At 42.3% G+C, this 23,761-nt stretch overlaps 1 protein-coding gene across 2 annotated transcripts in view; it reads left to right on the top strand.

The window, feature by feature from the left end:
• Positions 1 to 23,761, top strand: part of FILIP1 (filamin A interacting protein 1) — a gene marked incomplete at both ends in the record, with an annotated part of 224,567 nt that overhangs the window by 149,150 nt on the left and 51,656 nt on the right. For both annotated transcript variants that reach the window (XM_082855684.1, XM_082855685.1), the window contains 2 exons: positions 13,636 to 13,809; positions 22,086 to 22,264. In XM_082855684.1, coding sequence (XP_082711810.1) covers positions 13,636 to 13,809; positions 22,086 to 22,264 — 353 coding nt within the window. The remainder of the gene's footprint in view (positions 1 to 13,635; positions 13,810 to 22,085; positions 22,265 to 23,761) is intronic.

The raw sequence follows: 23,761 nt of genomic DNA on the forward strand, positions 1-23,761 counted from the left end.
TCTAATCTCTTTCTTTGTCATTTCAGAGAAAATGTTTTCCCCCTTCAAAGTCAGATAACTACTCATGTATATTCATTCATCATTCATTTATTCATTCATTCATTCATTCACTCATCTGTCTTTAAAGAAACACATAAAACAAGGTTATATACTGATGGATGATGAAAATATTGTGATAAGAGACTTGTGGAAACCTAACTGCATTTCCCCCAGAGCAAGGATTCCGTGTTCTCTAACTCACTGTTTGTGGTAACTTTACAGAAAACAACTATTGCAGATAATGAGAATCAACTGTAATTCATTTCTATTTGTTCCTTGAATCATGGCGAGATTTGACAGGAATTTCATGAACATAAAAGGAAGTAATAAGCCAGTATCTTTTGGGGTCTAAGCTTTGTGTAGTGAAAGGTAAAAGATAGATTTTTAAGAAGCTATTCTGTCCTCAAAAGAGAAAGTAGACATGCTTAGAAAAGGGGAAACACAGGACACTGCTGTTGGATAAGGAGAATACACGCACACAACACACACACACACACACACACACACACACACACACACACACACTTTACTCATACATGTAACAAAAGTTTATTGAGTTGGGTCCTGTGCTAGGGGCCAGGGACACAAGAGAACAAGAGGCTGTGGCCTCCCTGGGCTGCCAGTCTTGTGGGAAGGGAGAAAACGAGCAATAGTGGTTACGAAGTGATAAGTACAGTGATTAGGGAAGTATCAGGCGACAGAAAGGGCAGGGCTACACATTTTACATCTATTCTCAAATCACAGAGCATCACATGGTTCCTAAACACTGATACTTAGCTAACAGCACACATGAGGTTTTCTTGATAAAAAACTTTTGAATGTGGTCCAATAGAGTAAAAAAGCTTGGTAATTGTATAAGCAGATGTAATCAACTACATTTTCACTTTAAAAGGGTAGATTTGGCATTTCAATCTGGGATTTGGCACCAGAATGCCAAATATTGTCCATAAAAGCAGTTAGCCGGGGCTTCCCTGGTGGCGCAGTGGTTAAGAATCTGCCTGCCAAGGCAGGGGACACGGGTTTGAGCCCTGCTCCAGGAAGATCCCACATGCCACGGAGCAACTAAGCTCGTGCACCACAACTACTGAGCCTACGCTCTAGAGCCCACGAGCCACAACTACTGAAGCCCGCATGCCTAAAGCCGGTGCTCCGCAACAAGAGAAGCCACCGCAATGAGAAGCCCACGCACCGCAACGAAGAGTAGCCCCCACTCGCCGCAACTAGAGAAAGTCCATGCGCAGCAACGAAGACCCAACACAGACAAAAATAATAAATATATAAATAATAAATAAATTTATTAAAAAAAAAAGATCACAAACAGTACAGAAATCTTGGGCCTTTTTCAGGAGTCTCCTTTCTTTAAAAAAGGGCATTCCAACTAGGAACTCATAAGAATTTTATTAAACATCAAAGATGTAATTTTTAAAAAATTAACATTTCTATTTTTTTCTTTAATTAATTAATTTTATTTTATTTAGTTTTGGCTGCGTTGGGTCTTCGTTGCTGCGTGCGGGCTTTCCCTAGTTGCAGCGAGTGGGGGCTACTCTTTGTTGCAGTGGGTTCTCTTTGTTGTGGCTCTAGGCACTTGGGCTTCAGTAGTTGTGATGCGTGGGCTTCAGTAGTTGTGACGCATGGGCTTAGTTGCTCTGCGGCATGTGGGATCTTCCTGGACCAGGGCTCAAACCCGTGTCCTCTGCATTGGCAGGTGGATTCTTAACCACTGCGCCATCAGGGAAGCTCAACATTTCTATTTTTGTACTTATTTTTACTTTCTTTTCCTAAATCAGAGGGCTTGGCTTTGGTTGCACCTTCATTTAGAGGCAATGCTTCCAGCCTCAGTGCTAGCACAAGATGTGCTGTTTGACATTGTTTCTTACTGATGCCAGGTTTTAAATAGAATACTCAGAAAAGTTTAGGAAAAATTGTTAAGTCATTCCTGCTGCAACATAAACTTTTGACAGGGGTGATGAAGAAACTGCAGACTCTCGCATAAACTGTGGAGTCCAAATGCTTGAATTTAGCAAGGAGCTGCTCCTTCAAAGCACACCAACAAATAGTGCAGGGGGCTCGGAGGCGCGGGGCAAGCCAGCAGGGGCTGCCAGTGTCTGTGAAACCTGTGGCACAGGTACTGCAGGTACTGTTATGAGTGGTCTGGGGATTCACAGGATATCGAGAGCCACAGGGCTGAGGAGAACTGCCTTAGCCTTTGACTTACTGATGCAGTTTGTGGAAAGGCTTTTTGCTGTGTTGCCCAATAGATCCAGCTGTTCCACATCAGTCAACTCACTCCTATGAGAAAAGAAAAAAGAGGAAATTGCCTTTTATTGGGCATCCACAGTATTTCAGGCACTATATTAACCACTTCACATATATTTCAATCTCTTACAGGGTGGGGAAGATGAAGTTCAGAGCTAAGTGGCTGAAGGTCACATTAGCAGAGCTACAATATGTCTGTTTGGCTGCCAAAGGGCAGGGTAGCTAACATTTGCCAGGTACCTTTATACATCAGCTCATGTAAAACCTGTGAGGGAACTACTGCTGTGCCCATTTTACAGATGAAGAAACTGAGTTCAGAGAAGCTAACTCATTCAAGTCACACTAGCAGTAGTGCTGATGTATGTTTCTAACTCAAGAGTCCCAAGTGCATGCTGTTTGTACCACATAGCTTCTCTTGAGTAGGAGTAAAACTAAGCAAAAAACTAGCTCTCAGTTTCCATCAGCAGCTTGTTTAAAGAGAAAGACAGGGACTTCCCTGGTGGTCCAGTGGTTGAGAATCCACCTACCAATGCAGGGGACGTGGGTTCAATCCCTGGTTGGGGAACAAAGATCCCACATGCTGCAGGGCAACTAAGCCTGCATGTCACAACTACAGAGCCTGCACGCCTCAACTAGAAAGAGCCCAACTAGAGAGAGCCCAACGAAGAGGCCACGTGCTGCAACTAAGACCCGATGCAGCCAAAAATAAAAATAATAAAAAAATAAAGAGAAAGACAAAAAGCAAGTGGGTTAAGGAAGCACATTACAATAAACATGTTCAGTACACCAGAACAGCTGATACTTAGAATGACGACCCCGAGTTCTCAGAAAGACATTAACTTATGTGTATTACATTCTTTTTTGAAAGGAAAGGGACTTTATAATTCATTTGAATTCTAAATGAATTCAGTTTGGGAATTCATCCTATTCCCAAACCCCTACAGTGAAACAACTCTGTTGTTTAAAGTAAATATTTTTCAATTACTTATAAAAGTAAATATTCAGTGTGACATGCCCTGTAGGTTCATAGTGGCTGAGATTTTCTTGTATTTTTGTTCAAAAAATTAAACTCTACTTGTTCTAAGTTGGTCAAATGTATGCTACAAATATACAAATCACTTAGGTCAGAGGCTGAAATGAATACCTCAAAAAAACACAACAAATCCTAAGGAATTTAATGTAATGTGATTCAAATAAACCTTACATATAAATTTTTTCTAGACAGTGTAGTCTTGTTTGATTGAAATATCTTCACTTTTGAAAGAGTATTACTTATATTTCCCAGCCCTCTCCAGTCAGAGGATGAAAATAAGATCAGAGAAACTACCTTCTCCCTCTTGTTCCCTGTGCCCTCACCTGCTCTGTGGGATGCCAGGCCCCTTATGCGCAGGGAGTCCCCAGAGGGTGACCCACACGTGTTGCACAGCCTGCTCCGGGCTACCGTTTGGCATTTGCCACTTGGCCCTTTTCCCCCCTCCAGCCCACAGCCAGCTCTGCTGTGTGAGACCCAGGGCTTTCTCCTCCGTGTAGGTCAGTTGGTGTCTACTTAGAGGCGGCTCAGACTGATGTGTACACTGAGAGCGAGATGCCAGATAGAGAGGGCTGCCCCTTCCCGCCTTCCCTGCCGACTGCTGAATTCTAATGTATCAATTCTTCTAGTTCTTATTGGGCTCTCTTACGACAGTCCCTCACCCTGGGACTCAGGCGGGGGTCGAGGCGTCTGGGCTGGAAGGGTGTCGGAGTGACAGATGCTGTGCTGCACTCAGACTCACCCTTCCCCTCTGACCCTGCCCCATTGTCCTTCAACCAAAATGATGCCCTTCCTCCTCTGGGATGAGCTCTTTCCCAGGAAGAGCCGGGGTTCCTCATGCAAATAGCCCTGTGTCAGGGCCACCCTGCCAGTCAGTCCTCCAGACAAGATTACATGGAAGAATTTCACTCAAGCTTGAAAAATACTTCTAGAGACTATATGGGAAGGAGACAATCACAGGATAAAGTAAGGAGGTGAAGAAAATTTACATAAATAAGCAGAATTGTACCAGAGGTGTCTGTATACAGCTATCGGTGCAAGGTCTGGTACAGATGCTGTATCTGTGTTGGGTCTCTCTCCTCTAGCTGGTTTATGTTGACGGGGTTAAATTCATGCAGCTGGGTAAACAACTACAGTGAGAAAACAATCATAGAGTTGTGCCTCAGCAATGACTTCTCCCACGTTTTACGGAATTCAGCTTCTCAGCCAGCGCACAGAAAGCTGGACTCTGTCTGTTGGACCTGATTACATGTAGGGGTAAGCAGTTCAAGGGCTCTGCCTAAGGTCTTTATTAGCACAGAACCAAAAGCCTGTAGTCTTTTGGAATTTAAGAAACTATACACTGCAGAACCACAGCACTGAAGGGGGGAAACCTGTGGCCTTATCTAATTTCTAATCCGGGACGCAGCAGGTGTCTTGCTATTAATATACCAATGTGGGTAAAAAAGAAAATAGAAGAGGGCTTCCCTGGTGGCGCAGTGGTTGAGAGTCTGCCTGCCGATGCAGGGTACGCGGGTTCGTGCCCCGGTCCGGGAGGATCCCACATGCCGCGGAGCGGCTGGGCCCGTGAGCCATGGCCGCTGAGCCTGCACATCCGGAGCCTGTGCTCTACAACGGAAGAGGCCACAACAGTGAGAGGCCCGTATACCGCAAAAAAAAAAAAAAAAAAAAAAAAAAAGAAAACCACATAAGTAAAGAAAATGTGTTTAAATCCATGGATGACTGTCATGTTCAGATAACTAATCACAAGAAAACATGACTGCACTTTTATAATTTTCTACATGGAATTTTACCTTTTTAAAAAAGTGGTATTCTCTAGATAAAGGATTGGGGATGGTTTGTATTTTCTTTCCTTATTTGAACTTTTCGGGGGTGAACAAGGTGGTACTTTTTTTTTAAATTGTGGCAAAATATACATAACATTTACCATTTTAACAACATTGTAACCATTTTTAAGTGTACAATCCATTGGCATTGAATGCATTCACCTTGCTGTGCACTATCACCACCATGCATCCATCTCTAGAATGTTTTTCATCTTCCAGACCTGGAACTCTGTACACATTAAACAATAGCTCTCCATCCTCCTTTCCCTCCTGTCCCTGCCAACCACCACTCTCCTTTGTCTCTATGAATTTGACTTTTCTAAGTACCTCATATAAATGGAATAGTATTTGTCCTTTTGTGACTGGCTTATTTCACTTGGCCAAGTGTCTTCAAGGTTCATCCAGGTTGTAGCATGTGTCAGAATTTCCTTTTCCTCAAAAGGCTGAGCAATATTGGAGGGTATGTATATACTACATCTGTTTATCCATTCATCTGTCAGTGAGTACAGATGTTGTATTCCTCCTTTTGGCGATTGCTAATAGTATGCTGCTATAAACCTAAGTGTTCCTGCTTTCAATTACTGGATCATATGGTAATTTATTAGTAATAGAATTACTGGATCATATGGTAATTTATATGTAATTTTTTGAAAAACCACCATACTGTTTTCCATAGTGCCTAAACCATTTTACAGTGTACAAGGATTCCAATCTCTCTACATCCTTGCCAATACTTATTTCCTGTGTTTTGTTTTTTTGTTTGTTTTGATGATAGCCATCCTAATGTGTGTGAAGTGGTATCTCGTTGTGGTTTTGATTTGCATTTCCCTAATGATCAGCAATATTGAGTGTCTTTTCATGTGCTTGTTGGCCATTTGTATATTTTTAGAGAAACGTCTATTTAGGTATGTATCTGAAAAAACCCAAAAACACAAATTCAAAAAGATACATGCACCCCAATGTTCATAGCAGCATTATTTACAACTGCCAAGATATGGAAGCAACCTAACAAGATATGGAAGCAACAGATGAATGGATAAAGAAGGTGTGTATATGTGTGTATATATATATATATATATATATATATATATATATATATATACACACACACACACACATAAATATATACATACAATGGAATACTACTCAACCACAAAAAAGAACAAAATTTTGCCATTTGTAACACCATGGATGGACTTGAAGGGCATTAAGCTAAGTGAAATAAGTCAGGCAGAGAAAGACAAATACTGTATGATATCACTTATATGTAGAATCTAAAAAATAAAACGAACTAGTGAATATAACGAAAAAGAAGCAGACTCACAGATATACAGAACAAACTAGTGGTTACCAGTGGGGAGAGGGAAGTGGGGAAGGGCAATACAGGGGTAGGGGATTAAGAGGTACAAACTATTAGGTATAAAGTAAGCCACAAGGATGTATTGTACCACATGGGGAATATAGTCAATATTTTATAATAACTATAAATGGAGTATAAACTTTAAAAATTGTGAATCACTATATTGTACACCTGTAACATATAATATTGTATATCAACTATGCTTCAGTAAAATTTAAAAAAGAAACATCTATTTAGGTCTTTTGCCCATTTTAAAATCAGGGTTTTTGTTGTTGTTGTTCAGTTATAGGGGTCCTTTGTATATTCTGGATATTAACCCCTTAGCAGATATATGATTTGCAAATATTTTCTCCCATTCTGTGGGTTGCTTTTCACGCTGTTGATTGTGTTCTTTGATACACAGAAGTTTTAAATTTAGATGTAGTTCAACTTATCTATTTTTTATTTTATTGCTTGTTTTTTTTGGTGTTATATTCAAGAAATCATTGCCAAATCCAATATTATGAAGTTTTTCCTCTATGTTTTCTTCTAAGAGTTTTAGTTCTCCATTCAGGTCTTTGATTCGTTTTGAGTTAATTTTTGTATGTGGTGTAAGGTAAGGGTCCATCTTCATTCTTTTGCATCTTCATTCTTTGTGGATATACAGTTTTCCCAGCATAATTTGTTGAAAAGACTATCCTTTTCCATTGAATGGTCTTGGCATTCTGATTGAAAATCATTTGACCATATATGTGAGGTTTTATTTCTGGGATCTCTATTCTATTCTACTAGTCTAAATGTCTGTATTTATGGCAGTATCACACTGTTTTGATTGCTGTAGCTTTGTTTTAAGTTTTGAAATCAGAAAGTGTGAGACCTCCAACTCTGTTCTCTTTCAAGACTGTTTGGCTCTTTGGGGTCCCTTGAAATTCCATATGCACTTTAGAATGGATTTTTCTATTTCTGCAAAAAACATAATTGGGATTTTTAGGAATTTTACTTTTAAAAATTCAAGCTATCATGGTATTAATAAAAGCAAGTTTTAATATGAAAAACAGCATCTGCTTGTGATATTTTAATAAAAGATTTCTTTTAGATAATATTTGGTCTGAAGTGCTAGAAAGGAGTAATCTTTAATGAACAAGCAGTATAGAGACTTTTAGGCTATTATTAACCATATAGTTGTGGAGAGAAACTTCTCCAGAAAAATCCTAAAGACACATTTTTAGCCCCAATGGCCCTCTAAACTAACCATAGCTGAATCTTCTCCTTGTATGTTGTTGTGTCACTAATTATGTTAACCTTGCTTTCTAACACTGAGGAGCAAAAAAATGGGTTTAATTTCTATAATAATAGCTAATGCCATCATAAATTACTTAGCTTTTTTTCCTTCCAATACGTTTATAATATTCCATTTTACCTAACTAGGGTAAATAGTATAATTCAATTTGTATGAGGTTTAAAGATTGTTTCCTGTTGTAACATTCTAGTGGAATGTACTGTTTTTCCTTATTCAGTTTACATATTTTCTTTTTGGAATAAACTTAAGAAGAACAAAGTGACTCCTAAATTGTAGACAAGAACGTCAGATGAAAGAGCAGAAGTTGAAAAATGTAATTGTTTAACTCTTTTAAACAAAGCTAAATAATTAAGGTTGTTCTGAGATTTTCAGCGGCAGTTTATGCCTCTCTGACTTCACATCACTTAATTTTACTTTTATTTCCACAAATATTTACTGAGTGCCTATCATGTGGGCAGGCACCCTTTAGTAGACACTGCAGACACAGTCCCTGTTCTCAAAGCAGCTCACAGCCTAAGAAAGAAATAGGCAAGTAAACTAATAAATTACATTATTTAAACAGATACGGAACATTGAGTTGAGTTCCCAGAATGGGAAGGCATTTACAGAATGGGCATATGTTGGTATTCCAGGACCATCTTTTCCAGCGTTCCTTAGCTCAGTGCAGCAATAGACCATATTTATGTGGTTAACTGAATAATTTGAAGAAGTGATGGTGTTTAGAAACCGTGACATTCTGATTCTTCCATAGCATAGAAACAAATTTATTCTTTCCTCAAAATGCATCCACCAGGGACTTCCCTGGTGTCCAGTGGTTAAGACTCCGTGCTTCCACTGCAGGGGTTGCGGGTTTGATCCCTGGTTGGGGAACTAAGATCCCACATGCCGCTTGGCGTGCCCAAAAAGAAAAAAAAAAATGCATCCTCCATTCAAGGTCAACAGCTCTTGGCAGGGAATATCTTGTTTGAGGTGTGCAATGTCAATAGTTAGGGGCGGGCTTCTCAAACTTCCCACCTGGCTGTGTTCCCTCTCAACCTAAGTGAGTGGACTGCCAGGCTGGGGATCATGGTGGCATCGTCTAAGAAGCTGTCCCAAGCTGTCCACCCAAGCAAATGTTTTTTAAGTCTTGTGTTTTGTCCTAAACATTCAAGTAAATACTAATATTGTATTAATCTTCTGAAAGGGTTTTAAACTACTTACCACCTACCCTAGTCTTTAAGTAATCTGGGTGCTTCAAGAGGATGCACCATGTTTAATTTGAAGTTCCACAGCTCATTCTGATTCCTCTGTCCCTCCAAAGTTAGACATGTACCCATTTTAGGAGTGTAGAACAGCTATGTCACATGGGCATAAGAACTAAGCATTCTTTCCTACTCATTGTGGGTTTTTCCCAAAGATTAAAAAAACCCACAAGTTTAAAAAATAGTTAAAATTGTCACTAGGCATAATCATCAATGATGGAGTTTTGCCTGTAAAGAAAGCTAAGTTTTGGAAACACTGTCAGTGAAATTCAGTTTCTGAGTACAGTTAAGTCCACCATGGCTGCCCTGCCAGATGCAGGGACATTTTGGAATATCCAGTCTCCTGACCACTCCGTGTTTGCCCTGGGATAACCAACTCATCCCATCTTGCCTGGAACTGTCCAGATTTGCAGAAGTCCAGCTTTGTGGGATTCTGTTCTTCTTGGTCCCAGGCAAACCAGGACAGTTGGTCACCCTCATTTGCACAGAGGTAGCAAATACTTTCACCAGTTTCTGGGGACCCTCCTAGTTTATGCTGCTGGTCTGAAGTGACCATGATTCCTTGGTGAAGAAGAATTGGTGGAATTGATAACACAGTGAGAACAGGAGAAACCTCTGGGGCAAGCAAGTCCCCGGGAATCAGGTGAGCCTACTGGGAACCTTGAACAGAGGAGACATGTTAAGTGCTTTTGGTGCTGAATTGGCCTAAAGTAGTGGTTTCTAAGTGCAGCTCTGCTTCATAATCACCTGCAGAGATATTTTAAATCACAATTCCTGGGTTACACCGTCAGATCTGCTGATTCAGAATTTGTGTTTAGCACGGCAGTTGGATGATCTTTCCAACCATCTGACCGTGTCACAATCCCGATGCTTAAAAATTCCAAGGCTTCTTGCTGTTCTGTGATAAAATGCAAACTCACTGCCTGGTTTAGAGGCTTTTTATGAGTTGCCCGTTGTTTATCACTTCGGCCTCCTGTGGCCCCAGCCCATGCATCTAAATCTATTCAGTTTGGCCTTTGCCTACAGGTTTCCCTTGGCCAAGAACACTCTTAGCCTAGCTCCACCCCTCTTTCTCTGGCTCAAGTACTTATTGTGAGATTTCGGGTCACTTTCTCCAGAAAGCCTCCTCCGTCAGCTCAGATGCAAGTCAAGTGTTCTTCTGGACCAAGTTCTTAGCCCCCTGTATCTCCTCCATCCCAAGGTTTGTCATGTTATAATGTAAGTGACTTTCAACTGACTATTTCCCCCTAGACCTCAATGCCTCAGGATGCAATTATATCTCCAGTACTGAATGTGCACAAATATTTATTGAATGGATCATTGGATTCAGCCTTCTTTTGAACTATACCACCTGTGTGGGCTCCACCTGTCCTGTGTCTGTCGCCCCATCCCTACTTTCACAGCAAAGACCAGATACCCACCCTTGACTTTGTGAGACGGATCACACACTCACCTGTCGGCCCCAGGCTTTGCACAGCGGCCCTCTGCTGCCCCCCTGTGTTTGGAATCAGCTCCTTATGCAGCCAATTGAGACAACCCCTTGCTCCACGGGGTGCAGTTTCAATTCTGCAGGCACATCTTTGTTTTTGGCGTCCGTATGTCTCCCTTGGCACAAAGGGGAACCAGGTAGGATGGAAGAGAAGGCTGTGACCCCTCTGTGTCTGTTTCTATACCCTAAGCTCCTATTTATTCTCCTCCATCACCAGGACTAAGTCAGTTGAACATTTTCATTGTCTCTTCTTCCTGTGACCTCCTTTTCTCCCCTTTCTAGAGCCCTCTTCAAAGTATTCCTCCCTCTGTGTCCTTTTACATCTACGTAAATACAGTGGCCTATTTAGCAGCTCCCCAGCACCCTAAGACTTTCCTTGCTTGTGATAAAACTTCCAAGTGGGGGCTTCCCTGGTGGCGCAGTGGTTGAGAGTCCGCCTGCCGATGCAGGGGACGCGGGTTCGTGCCCCGGTGCGGGAAGATCCCACATGCCGCGGAGCGGCTGGGCCCGTGAGCCATGGCCGCTGAGCCTGCGCGTCCGGAGCCTGTGCTCCGCAACGGGAGAGGCCACAACAGTGAGAGGCCCGCATACCGCAGAAAAAAAAAACACAAAAAACCAAAAACAACAACAACAACAAAAACTTCCGAGTGAAAATAGTAACGTTCAAGGATAGGAACTTTCTTACATTTTGAACTTCAGTCTTTTCTACAAAAATTAACAAGACTCTCAGAGGCGTAAAGTGGTTTTATCCCCAAAACGTAGGATCTTAATTACATAAATTGAATCACATGTTTAAAGTAATGAAAAAAATTTATTGTGATCACATCTTTTTTATTCCATTGATTAAACAGATATCACAATATGAATATTTGATTTACTATAGTAAACTATTCTCAATAGTAGTGATTTATGGGCAACATTCGTCTTCCTTCTATGATCATTATTACAGCAATTAAAAAGCTTTTAGTTAGTCCCTGAAGAGTAATGTGGCTCTAAATACATAATGCACAGTGTTACATAACCATAGCCTCTTTTTCTTTGGTAATTGGTGTCTAGGGTAATTGAACTCAGAATGAAATGTCTGGTATATGCAGCATAACACAGTCAATACAGTTCAACCATAAGCACATTTTTTAGGGAGAAAAGAAATAGGTGTTTCACATCAGTCGTTTTCTTCTAAGAGAACTAGAAAGATTTGGTTAAAAAGAAAGATACGGGCTTCCCTGGTGATGCAGTGGTTGAGAGTCCGCCCTTCGATGCAGGGGCCACGGGTTTGTGCCCCGGTCCGGGACGTGGAGCGGCTGGGCCCGTGAGCCATGGCCGCTGAGCCTGCGCGTCCGGAGCCTGTGCTCCGCGACGGGAGAGGCCACAACAGTGAGAGGCCCGCGTACCGCAAAAAAAAAAAGAAAGATACCAATAATATTTACATATTTTTAAAGTGGTTAGCTTAAACTTTTAAACTAAAATAGCTACTTATTTACAGTTGCAGAGCTCTTTGTTTACATCGTCTGCCTGAAGACTGAGAACAATGGACATACCTTGGACTCCTTCCATACAGGGTCACCATACACAGATGTGGAGTTGTGCCTTGCATAGGGGTGCCTGGCAGAGGGACTGAATAGGGGTGAACTACAGCCCACTCTTTGCTCCTTAGGTGGGCTGCACTCTGACTGAGGGTTGTGTCTCCTGGAAGAAGCGGGTACCTCCTTCTAATTTGCACAAAGACACTGTACAGCTAGCCTGACTCTGTGTCTGCGCTTCGTCCTTTCGCCCTGCATGGAAACCCATTGCCTTTCCATTCGACTATTTTCTGACTTTAACTTTCTCGCTAATTCCAAACCACTGGTTGCTTCAAAATTAATATTTTCCATTTTTGTCTTGAAAGGAGCACATGTATATGTGGCAGAGACAACATAGGGAAAATTTGCAAATTCCAGTCCAGTGACGTTTCTGTAATAAATTCGTCTTTAGCCATTTGGAATTAGATGAATTTGGAGACTACGAAAAAGCAATAAAAGTGAGAAATCTCAAGAAAGACAAACTTTATAATGGTCCTGTCTCAGGGCTAACTAGTTAGCTCCCTTGTTTAGAATACTGTGATAACGAGCCAGGTTTATGATTTAAAACCCCCAGTTAGCATAACACAGGGGAAAACTCTATTCCATCGTCGCAGACTGAAATTCTATTGCCACCAGTGTGTTCTTTGGTACAAGTTGGGATGAAGTAAGGGTACTTCATTCTCATCACCATTACTGGAAAAACAAGTATACAACCAGATGGGAGTACGTTTGGTCAAAGTCAGTTCCGTCATAACTACAAAGTTCATCATTCCTCATCAGTAGAAAATACATCCAGATGTATTTGCATTATGTGATGGGAACCACAGTCAATATGATTGAAAACCTATAATCATGTGGTTTTCTCAAGAGCTTCAACAAGACACTAAAGTTTTGCTAATAAACCAAAAGAACAACTCTGACCCCACCAACCTGACTCTGACTGGCAGTGTGGATATTACAGGAGTTAAGTTTCACCTTCAGCGGGAATTAGATTGAGAAGCCCAGCCCAGCACCATGAGAGCTCCCAACCATGTGTTTCTGTGCAAAATGAATCACTTGATGGGAAACAGGAAATCACTAATAAAGGCTGTTTTTGTTAATTATACACGGAGTTAGAACCGGAATAGGGGAGAGCAGGGGTTTTTTTAAAGCCAGATTTTAATACTGTATATTGAGGGCATAAACAGAAAACTAGAAAACTTTAAATTGTCATTGACTTTATGTGCACTGAAAAAGGGCTAAGTGTCCCCAGGAGCAGTCCTCCCCCTTCTCAGAATCACTGCTACTTAGATCAAGCACTTTTTATGTAGTTAATATTAGCACAAACCCTTTTTCTGCTTGCCGGCTTCCTAGCAACCTGAAGCAGAGTATCTGCTTGCCAATCTGCTTTTGGTAAAAAAAAAAAAAAAAAAAAAAAAGAACAAAAAACACCCAGTAAATTTGCCCATAGCCCTGACGAGACAGGAATATATTCAATAAACTCCGTGTTGATTTTGTGAGCCCGGCATAGGATTTATGTTGTCAACCGTCTGACCTTGCTGCACTTTCCACCACAGGCCAGGGAAGATGTGATCCACATGCTGAAGACGGAGAAAACCAAGCCTGAGGTTCTGGAGGCTCATTACGGGTCTGCGGAGCCGGAGAAAGTGCTGCGGGTCCTGCACCGAGATGCCATCCTGGCCCAGGAGAAGTCCATAGGGGAAGATGTGTATGAGAAACCCATCTCAGAGGTAAAAACATACCCCGACAAGTCCCTGAGAAGGAAGCCTCAGAGGGATGTCTCCACATCCTTCCATTTTACACGCTTTAACGTTTTCTTTCAAAGGGAAGCATTTTATGATGCCCTAATATAGAATTAAAGTATAATTAAATAATTCAGAATTACTGTGGATACATTTCATTGATAAGAATTGTAGAAGTAGTTCCTTAAATATACTTAAAGCCCGAAATATGTTTCTCATGTGATTATGATAGTTACCTGCTCTTCAGTCTGTTATTCTTTTATTTCTCTAAGAAGGGGTATGTGTAAAAATTTGAGGTGCTTATGGGTTTTAGCATTGAATTTTCAGATTATTATCAAATTGGTAGCCTAAAATTAAACTGATTTTTATTATTGATATTTATGGTTATAAAGCCACTCAGTTTTGATATCTTATAGACCATTAAAATGATCTCATGTGAATGGCTAAAACATAAAAGTTGAAGCAAAATCCCAATGGAAGGCTTAGGGCAGTTCTTTAAGATGAAAGGGAATCTAATAGGACAATATTTAATCATTTTTATACAAGACAGTATTAGGAACTATCAACTATTGTTGTTAATTACCCATGATATTACATGTTAAAAATACTCTCATATCATCGTAGAAGTTCAGTGAAGAATCAGGGAACCAGTTGATGGATCTAGCCATACTGACTCTTCGGAATTCATGTTAAAAAAAAATCATAGATATGAAATTAGTATCATAAATGAATAAAGAACACAGAAATGAAAAGTGCAAAGCAATTTATTGTAATTTAGCTTAAGACAAGCCTTTGCAGCAGCTCAGCTTGACAGATCTCAAAAAGACCTGCTTTAGAAAGTATTCACGACAGATTGACAGCCCATAATTTTCTAACTTCTGCAACCAGGATGAACTGGAGCTCTGTTCTCATCTTTTCCTTAAGCATTAAGAGTAATTATCAATATGTGATAGAATAGAGTCAACTGGCTGAATCCACTTTCATGTTTGAGATAACCCACAGTTATTAGCTGCCTGTAGCTTTGGGCAGGTCACTTCAGCTCTTTAAGCCTTAGTGTTCTTCTCTGTCAGGTGCACATCTCATAGAGTTGTGAGGATTAAATGAAGCAACGCCTGTAAAACTTTTAACGTAGTGTCTGGAACATACTAGCTACTCAACAAATATCAGCCATTAGTATTTGCTGGGAGCTGAGGGTGATAATTGCTCACACTCTTATTTAGTTCCAAACCTGGAGAGACTCGAAGAGTAAAAGACATAGAGAGGTCAAAATATCGGTTTTTTTGTTTTGTTTTGTTTTGTTTTTTTTGCGGTACGCGGGCCTCTCACTGTTGTGGCCTCTCCCGTTGCGGAGCACAGGCTCCGGATGCGCAGGCTCAGCGGCCATGGCTCACGGGCCCAGCTGCTCCGCGGCATGTGGGATCTTCCCGGACCGGGGCACGAACCCGTGTCCCCTGCATTGGCAGGTGGACTCTCAACCACTGCGCCACCAGGGAAGCCCAAAATATCAGTTTTATATTATTATTATAATCACCTGGACTGAAGAACTTGGCTTGGATAAATAGTATCATTTGGGCTTCTTAGTTCTTTTCTCCCAAGTTAGAGCTTGGTATGACCTCTCAAGGAAGAGGTAGGTCTACAGATCACACACATCCAGAATCACTGCCTCTGACCCACTGAGTTCTATGGACAGTACATAAAGGAAGGCGTTTCCAACTTACCTTCAGAAAGTAGGCCTAACCCAAGTGGACAGAGGAGCAGAGCAGAAAACACCCACCTTTCTTTTGGGTTGTCCTGTTGGAGTTAGCTTAAGCTGGGCACGCTTCTTGGTTCCTTTCTCCCCTCAACTCAACAATCTGAACAGTTGTTCCTCCCTTGGGGAGGAAGGAATAAGGAGGTAGAGGGAAGGACAGAAGCTACTTTTCCCAACACTGGCAAAATGGTGAAGTCCTGCTTTGTGAGAGAAATAGAATGCTGAAAGGAGAAAAGATTTCTTCCACCATTTACAGATTTTTGGTTTCTTAATCCTTTGGGCTTAATAATCAAGTTCCTGTTGCTCAGGAGCAAGAGAGTTGCTTCCAAGTTCATGATGTAAGAATCCCATATATTACTGTTCCATTAGCCTCCTGGTATCATGAGAAGATAGTCCAGCTCTTGTTCCTAGAAGCCATGCTGTACCTCAAGCCAAAAATCACTGCTGCTTATTCCAATTTTCATCCCAAATTAGGCCCAGCTAGGTCATCCAACAGAACTCACCAAAGGTTAAGCAGTGAACCCAATATGGTGGACCCCCCTCTCTTGCCAGGTATCTGGGGAGAAATTAAGCAGTAAATATTAAATCGCCCTGAACTTCCTTGTAAACTAAAGTCTGAGATATCAAAGTTCATAATTCTTAAGCAAAACTGCAAAGAAATTAAGGGTTCAGTTTCTTTCCTTCCCAAATTCTTATTCTGCTTAGCCTTAGCCAGAAGGATCTTAACCTTAGGCATTTTCAAAGTTGAATTAATACATCCTGAAGTCCTTTATTCTGTGTTTACTCAAAGAGTCCAAAGATTATTAGGACACGTGCAGTTATCATTGTACCAACCTCACATTCATAAATTGTTAAAAATGCAAGAAAAGCCCCAGCTCCAAGGTCCATTTTTCTCAAGTGTAATAATATTCCTTGACCTCAGGACTCAGCACAAAGCAGGCTCATGTCACCAAGATCAAGGCAGAGACTTAGAGGGTGTCTAAGGGAAGGAGGGTGGATAGAGAAAATCTTCAGGTACAACAGGATGCCAGTCAGTGTGGGGGAACTTGTCCCCATCAGACAGAGCCTGCCGCCATCAAGAGGCTAATAATTATGGGAAATGGCGAATCCTGGGTTGGGTGGAGGAATCTGTTTCATGCATTATCCTTGCCCTCAGTGAGTGGCATTTGAAACCTATCTGTCTTTTTGTGAAGTTTAGAGATTTGCGGTGGTGACGTCCTCCATGCCTAGGTCTTGTTTTAGGTGCTCTACTTTTCCACCTGCATATTTTTATTTATTTATTTATTTTTGGCTACGTTGGGTCTTTGTTGCTGTGCGTGGGCTTCTCTTTGTGGTGGCTCCTCTTGTTGCGGAGCACGGGCTCTAGGCGCGGGCTTCAGTAGTTGTGGCACGCAGGCACTGTAGTTGTGGCTCGCGGGCTCTAGAGTGCAGGCTCAGTAGTTGTGGCGCACAGGTTAGTTGCTCCCCAGCACGTGGGATCTTCCCGGACCAGGGCTCGAACCCGTGTCCCCTGCATTGGCAGGCAGATTCTTAACCACTGCGCCGCCAGGGAAGCCCCCACCTGCATATGTGAAATCTCTTGAATCTTTTTCTTTTTTCAGCCATGATGTTCAGGCCTAGGAAACCCATCTTGTACCAGTGGTTTTCCTTACTGCCCCCTTGTTTCGGTGTGGTATTACCCCTTCCCGCAGGTGACCTTCTGAAGCCTGTCTGCCTTGGGACCTAGTGGGGACCTAACCTTACCCAGGTGACCGTTCCTCAGAACTTCGCCTTCCCTCGTGTTTGAACTCTCTAATTCTTGGGTAACTTGTCCTACTCAAGGCAACAGAAATGTTTTCTTTTGTCACAACGTTTCCTCCAGTAGGAAGGCTCAGCTGAGTTTTATTGTTATTGTTGTTTTTGACCAGTTTTTCAAATGGCCCCTTCTTTCTCTATCACTATTTTAGGGATCGTAGAGTTTTTGTTTGTTTGCCTCTAACTTCCCCTATGCTTTCAGACCCAGACATTTGTTTTCTGAATATTACCTTCCGTATTGTGTAGTGTGTGGTCACCCTCAGCGAGAGAAGCAAAACCAAGGAGTTATGAGTCTGCCAAAAGGATCCTTTGTTCAACACAAATCTTATCTACTTGTATGTTCTTGAGTTGGATGATCTCCTAAGGAGTCTTTTCCCGTCACAGCACACCGGTGTTTGGACTGAATCTTCTGCTGTCCTGCCTGAATCCCCTTTCGTTTGTCTCATCTTTCCTTCGAAATCTACGTCTCCAAGTTTCTTGAGCATGTTCGCTCAGGGCCCATCCACCATGGCTGACACCATGAAAATCACCCCAAATTGCTTTACATATCCTACCCTGATCTCAGATTTTAATTCTTCAGCATGTCTATATTTTATGTAACCGCTTTGAATGGCTGTTGCAGTCTTCAAGAGAAAGGGCCCCAACTGATCTCATGAAGAACCATCTGCAGTCAGACAGCATGTTCCTCAAACGTTTCCGTGATCCCGACACCCTCTTTGTGGGGCAGTCACGCTGTTCTGCTCTCTAGGCTCTCCTGTCTCTACCTCCTCTGTCACCCATTCTGATTCAACAAAGACTAAAATCTCTCTCTTTTTTTTTTTCTTATAGTCCTATCTTTAAGGGCACTTAGATCCATTTCCCTTTTTGGTCTTTCCAGTTTGGTCCTTAAGGCCTCATGTTTCCTCTTAAGTAGATTTCTCTCTTCTCAAATTCCTTAATATTTTTCCCATTAGCTCTCTGTTGATAACAGAGCTAAAATCATTCCCTAAACCATGATCCTTTTGTCTGAAACATACTGAAATTTCTCCCCATCTCAAGTCCCTGAACTTCTTCTCCACTAACTTGATTCAGGTACACTCTTTCCTTAGTAAATTTTGGCCTTTGTTGCTATGATGATCTCATTCAATTTTCCTTCCACCTCTGTCCAAGTGGGAGCTACATTTCCACAGTAATAGGTGCCCATTTCGCTTTCACTATTCAGTAATAAGAACTACCATTCCTCTGTGGTTGAGCCACAATTTGGAGCCTGAAAACCCAAAGCCATGGGACACAGTATACATGATTAATGAATCCAGTGGGAGGTGGTCTTCAGAGTCTCTGGACAAGCCACACAGATCCAAGAGGTCAGCCCACTTCAGTTCTCTCCTAGGAGCTCAGTGCAGTTCCAAACAAAATAACGAGAAACAGGGTCTGGCACAGCTGATCTGTTGCTACCTATGTTAGTTCTTACATCCTGAATTTAAAACTGAAAACTAGATCCTCACACAGTAATGCTTTATTGCTAAAGAGGAATTTACTACCTTTGCAGTTTAAAATCTGGTCCGCAGGGCTTCCCTGGTGGCACAGTGGTTAAGAATCCGCCTGCCAATGCAGGGGACATGGGTTCGAGCCCTGGTCCGGGAAGATCCCACATGCCGCAGAGCAACTAAGCCTGTGCGCCACAACTACTGAGCCTGCACTGTAGAGCCCACGAGCCACAACTACTGAACCCATGTGCCACAACTACCGAAGCCCACGCTCCTAGAGCCCGTGCTCTGCAACAAGGGAAGCCACTGCAATGAGAAGCCCGCGCACCACAAGGATGAGTAGCCCCCACTCTCCACAACTTGAGAAAGCCCGCGCGCAGCAACGAAGACCCAACGCAGCCAAAAATAAATTAAAAAAAAAAAAGAAAGTCTGGTCTGCAGTTCTGGGTGAAAAACACAGCTCACACACCAATGTGTCAGCATCCTTCCGGATGCATGAAAGGACAAAAAGACTGTCTTCCTGATTATGCAACCAGTGCTGAGGTCAAGCTGTACTGGTGTAGGTGAGGTGAACACAGCCCACAGAGACAACAGCAGCTACTCCAGGGGCCTAGTCCCAGCACGGTAGCTGCTGAGAACAGCCAATCTCAAAGGCCCACACAGACAGAACATACTAAAGCTAGGGCCTAGCAGTCCTACCTAGGCTGCCCTGGAACAATTAATATCAACATATGCAGTTTTTCCTCCAGATGCCCCTACAGTATTTCTCTCTCTGGGTATCTCAGTCAACCATCCAATTAATAACGCCCCCATCTTTGCCTCCCGAGTTCCTTGAACGGATTGAGGGATAACTGCAGGAATCTGACAGATGACTTGAAACATTAACTTTATTATTGGCATAAATAGGTAGATGACCACCACCAGGTTCCTATTACTCTCTCCTAGACTCTGGAGACAGCACCTGAGGGAGAGTACAATGTACCATCTTATGGTAGACAGAGTAAAAAATAAGAAATGAAAAGGCAGGGCTATTCATGCCCAGCTCGCTGTCCCAATACAACCTTTAAAAACCATTCCTTCCTCAGGGAGGAGAGGGTCAGGGTATCAGAAAACAGGCAGAAGTTGCTCTTGCAAATACTCTCAAAAGGAGGGAAGGCCTTACTTTACGACAAAGTTAAGAAGGATCAAAAAGGGGAAAGAGGGCTTTCCTGGTGCCGCAGTGGTTGGGAGTCCGCCTGCCGATGCGCGGGGCGCGGGTTCATGCCCCGGTCCGGGAGGGTCCCGCATGCCGCAGAGCAGCTGGGCCCATGAGCCATGGCCACTGAGCCTGAGCGTCCGGAGCCTGTGCTCCATGGCAGGAGGGGCCACATCAGTGAGAGGCCCGCGTACCGCAAAAAAAATAAAATAAAAAATAAACAAAAAAAGGGGGAAAGAGCTGCTCCTTGCACATTTCTGATGATGTCCCATCAATGCTTGACAAATTCTATAACATATGGTGAAAATCACACTTGTGGAAAAATGGAGAGTTCTTGGGGAGAATATTTTGTAACAGGGAGTTATTCCAGTGAAAAAACCTCTTGTATAGACTGTCCCATTAAGACTGAAGTAATTTATCAGAACACATAAAAGTACGATTTGCCTCCCTGATGATCTCAGGTATGGCTGGCCAACCTGGGCTTCACCAGTCTGACTGGTCACCTGTTCTTAGGCAAAGGGGGTGGAGGTCTAATCAGAAGGCACTGAGGATTATGGGGACAGAGGTGGAAGGAAAATTGAATGAGATCATCATAGCAACAAAGGCCAAAATTTACTAAGGAAAGAGTGTACCTGAATCAAGTTGGTGGAGAAGAAGTTCAGGAACTTGAGATGGGGAGACATTTCAGTATGTTTCAGACAAAAGGATCATGGTTTAGGGAATGATTTTATCTCTGTTATCAACAGAGAGCTAATGGGAAAAATATTAAGGAATTTAAGAAGAGAGAAATCTATTTAAGAGGAAACATGAGGCCTTAAGGACCAAACTGGAAAGACCAAAAGGGAAATGGATCTAAGTGCCCATTATCTCTTTTATTTTGGGCCCCATAAATGATTCATTCACAATGAAAATATAATAAAATTGTACAGGGAACCTCAGAGCCTCCTTATGACTGAAGGGCAAACGTGCAACATCAGGGGAGTAGCTCTGAAGCTGATACCCATGGAGCTACTCCACTGAGTCTTACAGAGTTGGCTGTGGGATTAAGAATGGATTCTAAATATATCTGATTCACCTAGAGCAGTGGTTCTCAACAGGGAGGGGGGCATGGGGACTTTTCCTTCCAGGAGACATTTGACAACGCCTGGGGAGAGTTTTGTCACAACTGGAGGTGGCAGTACTGGCACCTAGTGGGCAGAGCCCTGGGATGCCGCTGAGAATCCTATAGTGGACAGGACAGCCCCTCAAATAAGAATTCCTTGGCCAGAAATGTCAGTAGTGCTGCGGGTGAGAACTCCTGCACTAGGGTTTGAAGAGGAGAGTAGGATAGGGAACTATCAATATTGTAAGATTGGGTCCAATTTAACACACATGTACTGAACACCTACTTTCTTCCAGGTGCTGTGCTAGGGACCAGGGACTAAAAAGATGATCAAGGCATATGGTCCCTTAAAGATCTTATAGCCTGGCTGGAGAAACAGACACAAAAAGCCCTGTAATAATATTTGATGAGATCTCTTTTAGTTTGAGATATGTGCGCTCTGCAAGTTCTGAGATTCTCCCTATATTTAGTACCTCTTGAAAGAAGAGGATTGTGGGTCCTTCATATACTCCTAGAAATGCACTTAACTGCAAGCCTTAAAAAAAAAAAAAAAAAAGGTTGCAATGAGGATAATTCCCTCCTCCCGGGGGAGGAGTTTGGTGCGGGCTGAGCTCTTTATTTTTCTGAGATTAGGCCAGATGCTCTTCTCTTTCTTTCTGAGTATAGGGCTTCACCGTCTCATTGAAACAGTGAGTTTGCTCTCCTGAAAGGTTAGGAACCACACATATGTTCACAGAAAAAAGGCCAGAGGCCAGAAATTACTGCAGCCCTATTGTGGCTAGTTCATAAATGCAACTGGCCTAGAGAAAATGATGGCATGGGGAAAATGGCAGAGAAGAGCAGATTCCGTGTCCTCCCCTACAGGTAATAAATCATTAGACCAATGCAAACGAATTATTTAGAGTCCTCCATAAATGAAATAAAGTATTAAGCTCTTTCCCATGTTTGTGTCCTCAGCTGGACAGACTTGAGGAAAAACAGAAGGAAACCTACCGGCGCATGCTAGAGCAGCTACTGCTGGCCGAGAAGTGTCACCGGCGCACGGTGTACGAGCTGGAGAACGAGAAGCACAAGCACACGGACTACATGCACAAGAGCGACGACTTCACCACCCTGCTAGAGCAGGAGCGGGAGAGGTAACTGCGCACGCGCGCCCCGGAGGGCCGCGCTCTCGTCCTGCCCCTCCTGCCCTGGATCAGATTTCCACCCGTGACTCCGCGGACACGGGCCCGGGGTTTAATTCCTAATTTCCTAACGGTTTGCAGAGAGTGAGACAGACTTTGCTTGGAACTATTAATGTGAGCATGTTGCGGGTTCGTATAAATACGGCAACACATTCCCACTAGGATGTGAAAAGCCAGAAAGCCACAAACTAAGGGAGCTTCTGTTTTAACTTGATCAACGAAGCATTTACGTTTGAAAAGCCTCTCTACTAACTGCCTTCTATTAGAAATAACATACTTTTTCTCTTTGGGATTAAAATACACTTATTCAGTGAGACAAATTATCACCATTTTAAATGAATCCTATTCATTCTTAAAACGGGTATAGAAAACCTTACTACTTGGTTGTGTATGAATTACTTAATGCCTAGAGTTACCTGCTTAACTTTTTCAGGGTTGCATAACTCTTAAAACTCAGTGTAAAACAAAACAGAACAAAAATTCAGCGTTGAGCCTTGAACACTGTAGGTAGTTTTCTCAGACCAGGGATTAGCACCTTTGAAGCAGAGACTTCAAATTGAAACGCTTTGTGATGAGCTCTTTGATATTCTCCAGTTTTTCAGCATCTTCTTTTTAGCTTATTCTCTCCTTTTCCTCCCCTCAGCTGAATGGTTACATCTGTGAATTCCACAGTCTTTGAAACCAATGACATTGAATCCCGATGCTTTGAGTTACCAAGCGTGTCTGCTTCTGTGTTTAGGACTTGCAAATTAAGAGCCATTGGGAAAGAGCTTCGCCAGTCCCAGCTTTGCTATATCTAGTTACAAAAAGGAGATCTGGTTTTCCCAGATTAGTTTATTTGCCAGAAAAAGTTACCTCAATAGGAAAGTAAATAAAAGCATGAAACAACAGGTTTGTGTTCAATTTTTAAGTTATTGGTAATGTTTACTTATTACTGGACTTGGTACATCTCTTGAGGAAGGAGAAACGGAAAAGGGAGCAATGCTGGAGTGTTAGGTACAATACCCTCCACTTATGGTTTCTTTAAGTCTGTCTTCTGCTGCTGGAAGCTCAGGTTTATCAGCTTCTTGTTTGGACAAATAGATGGTCCAATTTGATACTTTGGGGCAACCAAACAGTGAGAATAAACTCTACCCCCGCAACCTCCATGAACTTTCCAACCTCAGGCATAGGTATTGCAAACAAGGTTTGAATGACCATGTAAATTACATATATCTAGGTGTCCTGTGTTGGAATGGGGTCAGGTAAGAGTAGCAACTTGTTTGATATTTCTTTAAAAGATCTGAAATCAAATAATTTTAAAGAACCAGCTGTGTGAATTAATATTTTCTGATCACTTTGTAAATCATTTGGTCTAGAACCAGATAGGTCTGCCTTTTCTACCATTTCCCACCTAAGCTAAATGACTGAGGTGAATTCACCTACAGAGTGGTAGGTTTAAATGAAGTA

Source organism: Leucopleurus acutus (assembly GCF_964270905.1).
Source record: "Leucopleurus acutus genome assembly, chromosome: 15".
Taxonomy (NCBI): domain Eukaryota; kingdom Metazoa; phylum Chordata; class Mammalia; order Artiodactyla; family Delphinidae; genus Leucopleurus; species Leucopleurus acutus.